Genomic DNA, 13,061 nt, shown 5'->3' with positions numbered 1-13,061 from the left:
ATTTCGAAGTGGTCTGTCTCGCATAAAAGTACTATTTTCTGATGAATGTGCGATATATCGCAGTTCTCACAGGAGGACTGTGGTTTTCTGGTCTAAGGAAAACCCTCAATTTGTGCAAGAATTGGAAAGGAACCCGCCTCATGTCATGATAAAGGCTGGGATGACATCACAATACCTGTTCGGATCATATTTTTTAAGGGTATGTGGATGAACATTTTTATTTGCACATGTTGCAAATTAGTTCTCCTATAGGTTATGTAGGTAAACAGTGTATACTGTATTTTAAATTTCATGGAGTAAATTAAACAGCTGGTGGGTGTTTCTTTTTCTTTTTGTTTTATTTTGTAGCTTTTTACACCTCCACGCAATCACTCATTTGTACAATTAGTCACATTCCGATAACACGGGAGTTAAGTACTACAACAACCGCGTTAATAGGACTCCTACTGTATGTTTTAACAAAGTAATACCCAAATACATTATTTAGACTTTACAATGTCATTGTAAACGGGGTGATTTTTCATTTTTAACAATCACAATTAAATTTAAAATGTTTTAACAGACATTAAGGATTTAAAATAACAATAAGTACTACATTTAAATACTAATCAAAGTCAGGATAAGAGAAGAAATTTCTGAAGGAAGTGAAATAGGGAGAGAAGTACGACAAGGATGCCCTTTATCACCTACTTGGAGGATTTAGTAAAGAACTGTTTTCAGAACATGGGAGGGAGGGAGGCGTGATAGTAGGAGGAAGCAGAATAAAATGTATAAGATTTGCTGATGATATGGCGTTGTTAGCAGAAGGGGAAAATATACTAAAGGATACAGGCTACAGGAGCTATGACAGCTGTGAACAGTATGGAATGAAAATAAATACCAACAAGACGATGACCATGGTCATAGAAAGAAAAGTAAAGAAGGTAAACTTACGAATTCTAAATGAGGCAGTAGAGCAAGTGAACAGCTTCAAATACTTGAAGTATACTATAAGCAGTAACATGAACTGCTGCCAGGAACCCAAAAGGAGGATAGCTTTTAATAGAAAAAGGAGCATCTTCTGCGGAGCTCTGGAAAAAGAACTAAGTAAGATGCCAGTGAAGTGCTTGGTGTGGAGTGTGGCATTGTTTGGAGCAGAAACATGGATATTACGGCGAAGTGAAGAGAAGCGACTAGCATCATTTCAAATGTGGATATCGAGAAGAATGGAGCGTGTGAATTGGATAGACAGAATAAGAAATGAAAATGTGTGAAAGTGCGTAAAGAAAGAATTATGCTGAAACTGAGCAGGAAGAGGAAAGTGAATTGGTTAGCTCACCGGCTGAGAAGAAACTGCCTACTGAAGGATGCACTGGAAGAAGTGGTGAACGGGAGAAAAGTTCAGGGTAGAAGAAGATATCATTATGATAGACGACATTAAGATACAATGGATCATAATTGAAGAGTCCACTGCAAGAATGGTGGATGTCACTTTCTTGTCGAAAATGAATCAAGACTGTCAATGCATAGCTTAAGACATATAGAATGTACGTAGAGAGTTATATGGCATTAACACTGATAGCCAATGTGCAGTAATGATCGGAAAATCACAGTTAAGCTTTGAGCGCTAAGCATTTCAAACTTTCAATTGCTTCTCCTGCAAAATGCATTCCAAATGACATCCATCATTCTTGCAGTGGACTCTTCAATTATGTGGAGATTAAGAGGAAGGCAGAAGATAGGCATGATTGGAGAATGCTGGGTTTGCAGTGAAAACTGTGCCATTTGGCAGAACGCTATGTATTTACTGAGGTAAGTTAATTTTGCTAATAACAGATTCACCAAGTCACCCCAAGAACCGTTTTAATGAGCAAAACAAAGAATAAGAAATTGTGCCATACCATTCTATATCGCCTAGATTCGGAAACGAAAGTGAAGTTTTGAAATCCCGCAACATGACTCTTGTATTCCCTCCAGAACTGTTATACTGACCATAATCGAGAGGGAAGTCAGTGACCCCCCGATCTTTAAAGCGAGTATTATGACAACGGCTTCCGTCATTGCGGACGGACGGATGGAGATTTCCAAGGTTAGACGGAGAGGAGGCGTGAATGCAACAGCATTTCACTTGGGGATACACAGCAGTAAATACAGCTGAGTCTGTGAGTGGAAGCGAAGCAGGCTGCATACAAGGCGAAGAGGTGAGTACAAAACTTCCTTAGCACAAGTTTCAACGCCGTTTTCAGTTTCAATAACAATACCGGTAACAATTCCTAACCTCGCGCAATTTCACGAGACTTAAATTTTTGCACTTGAGCTCATAAGTTACAAGCAGATCTGAAATAGGGTTGCCTTCAAAGACTGAAGGGACTTAGCCCCACCAGATTTTTGACATAAAAGTTTAAGGGCTAATTCGTTCGCAACCCTCACAGCGAGTATCGGTAACTGGAACAATGTTGCCACGACCTACTCACGAAAATCAGGAGAAAACCATCGGAAAAACAGGAGATTACAGTAGGTTAATTAAACATGAATTTTCTATTCTTATCATAATATTAATTACAAAACAGTGTATACTGTAAGAAAGATGATACTGTTTTGTTACTATATAGCACATCCCTAACCAATGAAATTGAACAATTTTGCTAAATATTACTACTTCATCTTTACTCAGTGTATGTAAATAAGTCATGCAATTTTGCTTTTACACAGTAATGTCTCATTGACAATGTTTCGCATTAAAATGTATTAATCAGGAGTTTTTTTTTTTTTTTTTTGTATATTGACAAACTATTTTAGATAGAAGGAGATTTATTTTAAAGATGATATTAAAGACAGCACTGCATTAGCTGCGATTATAACAGACGAAAAACGATCCCTGTTCCTGTTTTTGCATAACTACAATTTAAACTGTTCGTAATTTTCCCACTCTGATTTATAATTCTGGGAAGAAGTATTTACTCTTCTTTCTTGCTGGGACACTTTCAATCATTTTAAAAGAACACGGTGCACGATATGTAACACAAAATACCATTACCTACGCTTCACTCTCTCACTGTTTCACGTGTTCTTGCTCTTTAAGCATCATTGTGGGGACGCGTTAGAGCAGGAGAGGAGGAGACACAACGAGCTAGAAGAATATTCTTGCTTCTAGCTCGTTGGGGAGACAAATGAAAACATTGTTTGACTTGTGTATAAGATGGAAAAGTAAGACATGGTGACATAATATAATATGTAATAAATTTAAAATCCGGGCATAGAACCAGGTGACTGCAGCATGCCAAAAACGAAGGAGAAATTCGGACTTTTGACAAAAAAAGAAGTAGAGTAGATTCGATGAAAAAAACAGGAAATCTCCTGCTTAATCAGTAGGTATGGCAACACTGATTCTGGAAGTCAGCGATCCTGTGATGGGGAGTAAGTTTCAAATACACTTCAAAATGTCAAGCTAGGGGCTAGTTCTGACATTTCCGCAATAAAAAAGGACAATGAACACGACGCTATAGCCTATGTGAACTTACATTCTTCTAATCTTATGTAATATGTTCAGTGATCATTTACAGAGACACTTTTCAAATTACAGCCTTCAGTTTACGTTTAGCAGTTGTGGAAAACATAAATTCTGGCTAGCGCTTATTAGGGATTGGTGTTTTAAGATGATAGTGATAATATTAGTACGTACGTTTAAATTTTTTATAATAGTGGTACTTAGTGAAATTACTAATATATACTACGTTTTTATGGAATACTGTATTCAATCAATTTGATTACGTTTACCGTACTGAATACGATCCCTCCTATCCCTGTTTTCATGTAATTTTCGATACGTATTGAAAACGATTTGAATACCGAAACTGGAGTTTCGAAAGTAGTTAGCGTATTTATTTATTTTATTTATTTATTCATTCATTTGCTGTTGAACATAACAGGCAAAGCCCAATTACAATGTTCACGACTAACAAATTAATCTATAAAACATAAACAAGGAAAAGAAAACATACACTTATTAAAAACTGAAACAAAATAGAATTAAGAGAAATAAAAAAGGAGAAATTGAAATAAGGTGTGAAAATAGCTTCAAATTAACTAATAACAATATTCTGTAAAATATGATAACAAATAATTCTGTATCTAGAGAAATTCATATTGAAAATATCAACATTCGGGTGAGGATGTAATTTATTGTATAACTGTAACATTTGGAAAACTGGGGAATTTTTGTGGGATTTAGTATTTGTCCTTGGTATGTAAAATAAATTTCCAAATTTCGTTTTAAGCTTAGGTGCATATAATGTTATATAAGAAAATAAACCAACACAGTCCAACTTATTGTTAATAATTTTATAAAGAAAGTTTAAGGATTGACAATTTCGTCTAATTTGCAAACTAGTAAAATGGAAATATTGAAGCATTGTAGCATAACTCTCATAGATAGGATAATCATTATAAAGTCTGTAATATAATCATTTTAAAAATTTGTTTTGAATTTTTTTCTAGTAACAGAATATATTTGTTAGTAACTGGATTCCAGATAAGAGCACCATACTCTAATTTTGATCGAACAATGGAATTATACAAAATTATTATAGTTTTGACTTTAAATTTACAAGAATTTTTCATAACAAAACCTAAACTTTTATAGGACAAATTTATAATATTATATTAATATGACTATGAAATGTAAAATTACTCCTAAATAATATACCTAAATCTTTATGTTCATTTTCTGCTGGTAAAACTTTTGCCTCTATTTTATATGAAAATTTAATTGTATGTTGGTAGTTGGTTAATGTTACCGTGTTGGCTACTCAGTAGGCCTTAGTTATAAACAGTGTTCAGTTTTCTTAATGAGGCGCATGAAAAATTAATATTCTGGCTGTTAATGAAGGATGGTAATAATGGTTTTCAGGAAAATACGAAATATTATGTGTTACAACACGCCTTTTCAACATATATAATTTCGCTCGCTCTTGGTGAAACAGCTGACACATGAAACAAATTATTACCGTTCATGCGCTTAGCGTATCGAGATCATTTTGAATACGATACGCGTTTTCATGCATATTGAATACGACCCGATCCCACTTTCTATAGGCCTACTTGTTTTTTTTTTTTAAGATGGTACATGAGAGGAGCGTTGCGATCGGAAAAACAACTGAATGTCACACAGCGTGGTAAGCCTGTTGCTATGGTAACAACGGTTGAGTTGCCAAACTTGTGGGTGGATGTCGTTATTGAGTTCCCACGTTGGACGCCATTTGTGGGTGGTAGTCTGTTATTGAGTTCCCACGTTGGACGCCATTTGAGGGTGAGTGGTTATTGTGACCACACGTTGGGCGCCATTTGAGGGTGGGTGCGTCTCGATGTTGCGTGAGATTCACTCAGGGTAGCCGAGGTACTGTTGTGGTATAGGGTGATGTCGGGAATAATACCAAGCCGGCTACTTAAATAAAAGGCAGCGTAAACTTCAAAACTATAAGTTTATTGTCGTATCCACTTGGTAAACCCTAGAATATGTATTTCCGGCTGACATATAATTCAATCGTTGGTCGCCTTTTGTATCGACTCTATGGCGGCTCTGAATAAGCTCTATCCGATACTACAAATTCAATACTCTGTCCAGTACACTATGACACGAAGCGAAGTAGTAGTCCTGTCGACACCAAACGAAGTAGTTATTCTGCCCTGTATGTAGGGCCGCCGACACGATGTAAAGTTGTTTTGATGATCTCCGCTCCGAAGCGGAATAGTCGTCGTTATCTCCGCTCCCCGTCACCCTTATTTATAAAAACCTATCCTACGCTAAAACTAACTATCCTATTGGTTAAAAACTACGTCACTAACTGGCCTAAAATCTATTCCCTATTGGTCCAAAGTGACCTCATAAGCTGGACCAAGATCTCTTCTTATTGGGCGCGAAATATGTCATCTCTAAATTTAAACTTTGGATTTCCCATAACATCTAATTAGTTTGTATATCTCACAAGAATACCCGTTCTTTGGAAAACCCAAGCTTGGCAGTATCTTTCCCACGGGTCTAGTCTAACTTTAGGGTTTTATGCTTCATCGAGTCTCTATACGAAACCCCGCTCAAGGTGGCCCTAAATCTGTCCGATGCTGACAAGTGACGAAACACCTGTGTGGGGAAGCTAATTCTAACGAAGTCGCCAGAACATCCCCGCGAATACATGTAATAAAAATATGGAGATATCACTTCGCTAATAAATCGGTCTCTCCCTCTCCTAATTACTGCTTCAAATGCCCATCTACATAACCATTGGAAATTCCCGAAAGAGTTTCCAATGTTATGAGATGTCCCCGCTTTCTGCCTATAACTAGCCTCATACTTCCCCCACGCGATCAGCCGGTAACACATTATTTACAATACAGTGAGATTACAATGTCACTACAAACAATTACAATAAATATTACATATATCTTCACAAGCCTTTCTATGTACACAACTCTCACACAATAAGCACAACAATGTACAATTTATATCCACATTTACATATGTACAATACCATTCATTCACATATTTACATTTATTTATTAATTGATCAATTACACACTCTGCGTGCTTGGTTGTACCAGCCGCCCTGTACAGGTTCACCTAGCTGTACGCGTGAGACTAACCATCCTACTCTTTCTCATTCCTGCCTCCTTGCCTCTCCTGTTTGAAAGGCCGCAAGAGTTGCTTGTGGTACCTTCCAACAGGTTTACTTTTTCCCCTTTCTACCAATTCGAAAGTATGGTCTCCGTATTTACTCTTAATTTCGTAGGGCCCCTTGTACAGTAGCTCCATGCGTGAGTAACGTCCTCTAAGGGCGGAAGATAACTTCACGTCCCTTAGCAATACCAGATCGCCGGGTGTGGGCTCCCATTTGTGGCGATATCTTTTAACTTTACCGAGTCTATACTCAGCCTTTTTCCTGATTCGGTCGAAAGCTAGTTTACACAGTAGTTCCGCACTAGGAGGCTCACCCTCCTGTATTGCTTGCGGCAAGCTCTTTATCATAGGATCGGGATCGATCCCTAACATAAGTTTGATCGGAGCTATTCCGGTCGTTGGATTGATAGAGTGGTTCATGACTCTCTCGATCACCTCACATTGCCTAAACCAGTCCTTATGGTTTCGGTGACACAGAATACGGAGGTACAATGATATATCCCTAAGCGCTCTTTCGCAGGGATTACCGCTGGGAAAGTATGCGGAGCAATTGTATAGTTTCACGCCCGCATCTTCCAGCCTTTTGCAAAACACTTTCGATTTATGTACCGACACATTGTCACTGAGCACCGCCGTTACCGGGCCGTAAGTCGGTATGTAGTCTCTAACCAGCTTATCAGCACACAACTTGCTAGAGATATTTCTTAAAGGGTAAATCTTTACAAATTTTGTGAAGACATCGTACGTAACAAATATGTACCTGTGTCCGAAGGACGATGCGGGCATTGGACCGTGTTCGTCCACTGCTACAAGTTCATTCTTTTTACCCCTGATAATGACTTGTGGTACATTGTCATACCTTACATTTAGAGGTTTCGCCCTCTGGCAGACCTCGCAACGAGATATTACCCTTCTAACCTTCTTTGACAGTTGCTTAATATAAAATGATTCTGACATAGTTAAAATGATCCTATCACTCCCAGAGTGACATATAGATAGGTGAAAGTTGTTTATAAGTTCACTCTCCATACTCGCAGGTATGTATATCTTCCACTTCTGGATATCCCTACCATGCAATTTATACAAGATACCAGAGCGCAATCCATACACTTCGTCTTTCACCTGTGAGATTTCTCTAGCTTTGTCCATTAAGGCCCTTATCGTGGAATCCTCCTGCTGCAAATCTGCAATTTTCCGAAATTTTCCCGTCAGAGCTCCATTCCTCGTGGAATCAATTTTCATCACGGCAATTTCGTACGCGGGGGCGGTGATAGTTTCCGGTAGCCCCGATTTGGAATTCAAACGAGAGAGACAATCACCAAAGATATTGTCTGCCCCCGGAATATGCTAATCGTCACATCATGAGCCAAAATTTCGTGCACATATCTAGATATTCTAGAGTTCGTCAATTTGCTTCTACTCAGAAAAGCTAGGCTTACATGGTCAGTAAATATGATGATCTGCCTATTAAAGATATACTGACGGAACTTCTGTAGTGCGAAGTACACAGCAGAAATCTCAAGTTCCGTGATTGATGCGTTGCTTTCGGTACGCGACAGTCCCCTAGAAGCTGTGGCAATCACATGTCGCTTATTCTCTTCATCTGTCTGACATAGGATTGCTCCATATCCATATGAAGACGCATCAGTATAAATCTGAAAAGGTAGGCTGTCGTTAGGCCTTTCCAGCAGAATTGAGTCGGCGAAAAGCAGTTTCGTTCGATCGAATGCTTCCTGCTCTGCCGACCCCCACCTGAAGGGTGTATCCTTCTTCAACAATGCTCTGAGTGGGGCTACATGCTTAGCATAATTGACGAGAAACCGATTCTGGTATTGTAGGATACCTAGATATCTACGAACCTGTTTCCGGTTCCGCGGCGGCGGGATCCTCGAAATGCTCTGAATTCTCTCTTGGTCCGGTCTAATTCCGTCAGACGAAATTACGTAACCCAGAAAAACTGTCTCAACTTTAAAAAATGCTGTTTTCCCCAGCTTGACTGTCATACCAGCCTCTCTCAATTTAGTAAGTACAAAATCAATATCCCTAATATGCCTATCCACATTATTGCCATATATAAGAAAATCGTCAATGTACTGTGCCAGAAAAGCTTTCGTCGAATCACCAAAAATTATGTCAAGTGCTCTTAGTAGCGCAGATCCAGAACTCGCGATGCCGAATGGGCATCGGGTATACTGATAAACTTTCCCGTTATGTAGGAACGCTGTGAATTTTCTCGAGTCCTCGTCCAGCGGAATCTGCCAATACGAACTGGTCAAGTCTAAACTAGTGAATATGGAACAGTCACTGATACGGCCTAACAAAGTGTCCACTGACTCCGTCCTGAAATTATCTTTAACTGAAAACGAGTTAACGTGTCGGGCATCGATCGTCACTCTTAAGCTTCCATTGGGCTTCCTAACCCAGCACAATGCATTTACGTAAGGCGAGTCCGATACTTCTATAACTCCGTCTTTTAACATATCATTTATGACTTCGTCTGCCTGATCCCTTAAAGATAGGGGGATGGGTCTACATTTATGTCGAAATTCCTCCATTCCTACCACCTTAATTTTGTGTGTATACACTCTACACAGACCCGGCGCGTCTGAAAAGACATTTAAATGGCTACCTACAACATCCATTAAGCGTTTTCTTTCACTCTCACTCAGGCCGTGTGCCTGGTTAACTTTATCTCTCACTATTTCGAAAGTATCTGTCTTCCTATTGTTATACGCGTCTACCTGCCTAAGATCGCCCGGCGAAATCTCATTACAATATCTGGCCCTACCGCTAATGAGATTACGTCCTATTTGTCTCGCCTGGACTAATTCGCCGATACACAACTCGCATTCTCCGCAGTCTACTTGACACACTCCCCTAGTTACCTCGTTACCTTCCCACGGATTAACCTCTATAATTACATTCTTACAAATTTTGAGGTGCTCTACAAAAAATAACTCTTCCTGTAATCCTATCTCTTCCGCGGTTCTTCCATCTAACTCCGATCTAGCGCTATCCCTACTGAATGGGACATGGCCTACACTGCCGTTACCTGCCGTAACCCCTAGTCTGTTTTCCCTGAAATCTAATAGCGCGTGCCATTCATAGAAGCTTTCTACTCCAATAATGATGTCGGTAGTCAACCTTTGTATCACAAGAAAAATAGCATTTAATTTCACGTCTCCGCACTCTAACTCGAACCATACTTGATATTTTACCTTTTCCTTCTTCTTACTTAGAGCGCCTGCACAGTACAGTGAACATATCGGTAACGTTTGCAGTTTTATTCCTGAATCCCTAACCTTTTGAAAAAATTCCAAGCTGCATACATTATTTGTGGAGCCCGAGTCCAACAACACACAACACTTTGTCCCAAATATTTTAGCATCTATATAAGGCAATACATAAGTCCCATTATTTTCTAACTCTGGGTTAGTAATCTCGCTCTGTCTCTTTACGCTTACCGCGTTGGTGGATTCTTTTGATAGTGACTTATTGCACTTAGCTACAGAAATCTCCGAACCCTTGAGACTTCTGTCTAGCAGTTTCCCGAGTGTGATGCAGTCGGTTCCACTGCTACCTCGTCTCTATTTCTACAATTTATAGGCTCCCGGTCCATATTCATTCTGACCGGACTTTGCTGACGTCCGTTCATTTCTCTATTCCTACTTTGTCCCACATTACACTGTGTAGGGGGCCTATTGCACCCTTGTGAGGCCATTTCTTGTAGGACGTCTCGCCTACCTCTCTCCTGCTCTTGTCTCCTCCAATCAACTCGATTTTGCGGTCCCCTGCTAAAATTAGGCTGCTAGAATCCCTGTCGGTAATTTCTGTTTCGAAGCCAATGTGGTTGGGTTCTAAGCCTACTATTTCCGTTCTCTTGTCTTCCCGTGTACCATCGTATGTGGTTAACCCTACGCACGGGACCAACACCTCCTCTATCGTTTCTCATCCTGTTGTGGCTGCTCTGGTTGTTCCTAATATTATTGTAAGGGCCCCCAAAGGGCGGGTCAATCCTTCTTTCCCTGTTGGGACTATTCCCTCCGTTCTGACCATTATGGTATCGACTATATGCATTGTTGGGGCTCCTATCACAACCCCAGCTACTCTGATTTTGGGCTCCTTTCCTTGGGGATGAAAAGGCTGTACTTGCCCCCTTCCCCGCTTTCTGGTCGGTGGGGCTTGAACCCTTTCCTTTTCCATGTTCATAATCTGCCTGTCCACTACATTCATAGTGCGTGGCGTCCGAACCATCCAGCGCAGTCAATAAATCTATTGTTTCCCCGAAGTCTCGGGGCCCTGCTACGATCAGATTATATCTTATGTTCTCGGGATACTGCGAAATCACAGTTTGGATCAGCTCTGAATCCGGTATTGGCGGATTGAGGCTTTTCCCTTTCTTAACAATTTCAAGAAAATAGTCTATCATGGAGACGCCTCTTCCCGCGTCAAACCTGCTCTGATTAATTTCCTTCCTAATTCTTTGTTGTTGTCTTTGTCCCCAGTATCTCTCCGAAAATTTTTCTCTGAATTCCTCATAGGTGACATTATCCCCTAGGGCCACTAGCGCCCAGTTGAGTGGTCGGCTCTTTAGGCTCTTTCGTACGACAGTCATTTTTAAGTCATCCGGCACCCCTCTTACTCTAAAGTACGTTTCTAGCTCACTTATGTAGTTATGTGGGTTTGAAAATTCAACCTCATCAAAAATAGGGTAACCAATCTCATTCAAAATGTGAGTGGGGTACTGGGGACGGCCTAAATATGCCTTGTCGTTTACATTTATCAACTCACTACGCACATCATCCCGTGAGGTCTGACATTCCTCACCAACACTATTGTTAACATGTCTTACATTTATGTTGCTACCTGATGCCGGGCTCTCACTTGTGCCCTCTTGTCTAGAAACTGCACGGTCCGAGCTGCTATGTCCGCTTAAATTTGCGGGACTACCCCCATTTAGTACGTCGTTTATTGAGTTTAGTTTACTTCTTAATTCTTCCAAACATTCGTTATCCACCCTTTCTTTATTCTTTATGGCTCGCTTGAGACCGTCCACTTCCTGATCCATCTCACCTATTTTCTCTTCCACCGAATTCTGAATTTCTCGAACCTTCTCCACTATCGTTTCCTCAACAGCTGATTTTAGGTCGCTATTCTCTCTAGTAGCGCTATCTCTAACTCTAATTTCTAAATCCTTCATACTTTCTGACATCCTATCCATAGCTATCTTCAATTGGTTCTCCATTCCGATCCCATTCTCGGCTAATTTCCCCTCTAGCTTCCCTATTTTGTCCTCCATCTTGTTTCCTCTCTCCGCTAATTTTGCAATGTGATCTCTAATCTCTCTCGAACTTTCCCCCAATCTATTTTCCATTTGTTTTATTTGTTCTCTACTTTCCCTTGAATTGTTGTCTAATTTATTTTCCATTTGCTTTATTTGTTCTCTACTTTCCCTCGAGTTATTTTCTAATTTCGTTTCCATTTGTTTTATTTGTTCTCTACTTTCCCTTGAATTGTTGTCTAATTTATTTTCCATGAATTGTCTCATCTGCTCCCATAACTGTTCTAGCGTCATTTCCCCTTTGCCACTGTCTCTACTCTGTTGCTTTTCCACCGTTCGCTCTCCCTCTATTTCTTGTCCTGCGTTATTCTCGACCTCCTCCCTAATTTCCATGATTTCCTCGTCCTTCCTTTGCTCCATGGTTCCCTTGTTTCTATTTCCTCGTCTTTCTTGTATTTTCCTAACTACTTTACTCCTATGGCTACGTAGTATCATCTATATGCTACTCTGTCATCTATCCGACGTTTGCTTTCCCAATAATAATCTAACTAGGCCTGTATTTGCACTCGACTCACTTCCAACAAATTACGCAATACACTTATTTCACTCTTTCCCCCAAAATATCACACACAAAAAAAAAATATATATATATATATATATATATATATATATATATATATATATATATATATATATATATATATATATATATATATATATATATACACCCGAAATATCACACCAGAAATTGAAACATATACGCTTTATAATTATTCCCCTAAAATATCATATACATATATACATATTTATACGTCTTCTATTCATACTTGCCACCGCCTCTCCGAGTCGCCTTCTCTGGTGGTCCCCGTGTTGTCTTCTCTAGTGTTGTCGTGATGTCGCGATGGCTTGGTTCTGTTCCCGCCTTCCAGCGTCGTTCCTCGGCTATGCAGGGCTGAACTGCTCCGTCCGGTCCTCCTCGTTGTTTGGTGCTGTGTTCGCACCCGGGGCCGGTCACTGGAACAGCTGTCTTCCTTCGAGCCCCACGTTGGAAAGCGCCATTTGTGGGTGGTGTCGTTATTGAGGCCCCACGTTGGGCGCCATTTGAGGGTGGCGTCGTTATTGGGACCACAC

General features: G+C 40.0%; 2 protein-coding genes across 2 annotated transcripts in view; one reads left to right on the top strand and one right to left on the bottom strand.

Annotated features, from left to right (window-relative positions):
- LOC138699631 (UDP-glycosyltransferase UGT5-like) overlaps positions 1-13,061 on the bottom strand; it is a 121,719-nt gene that overhangs the window by 73,038 nt on the left and 35,620 nt on the right. The window lies entirely within an intron of this gene.
- Positions 2,024-13,061, top strand: part of LOC138699627 (UDP-glycosyltransferase UGT5-like) — a 38,067-nt gene continuing 27,029 nt past the window's right edge. The window contains exon 1 of the mRNA XM_069825647.1: positions 2,024-2,180. Within this exon, the coding sequence (XP_069681748.1) occupies positions 2,091-2,180 (90 nt within the window). The 5' untranslated portion in view covers positions 2,024-2,090. The remainder of the gene's footprint in view (positions 2,181-13,061) is intronic.

Source organism: Periplaneta americana, chromosome 5 (assembly GCF_040183065.1).
Source record: "Periplaneta americana isolate PAMFEO1 chromosome 5, P.americana_PAMFEO1_priV1, whole genome shotgun sequence".
Lineage (NCBI taxonomy): Eukaryota > Metazoa > Arthropoda > Insecta > Blattodea > Blattidae > Periplaneta > Periplaneta americana.
This window is presented reverse-complemented; position numbering and strand designations above follow the sequence as displayed.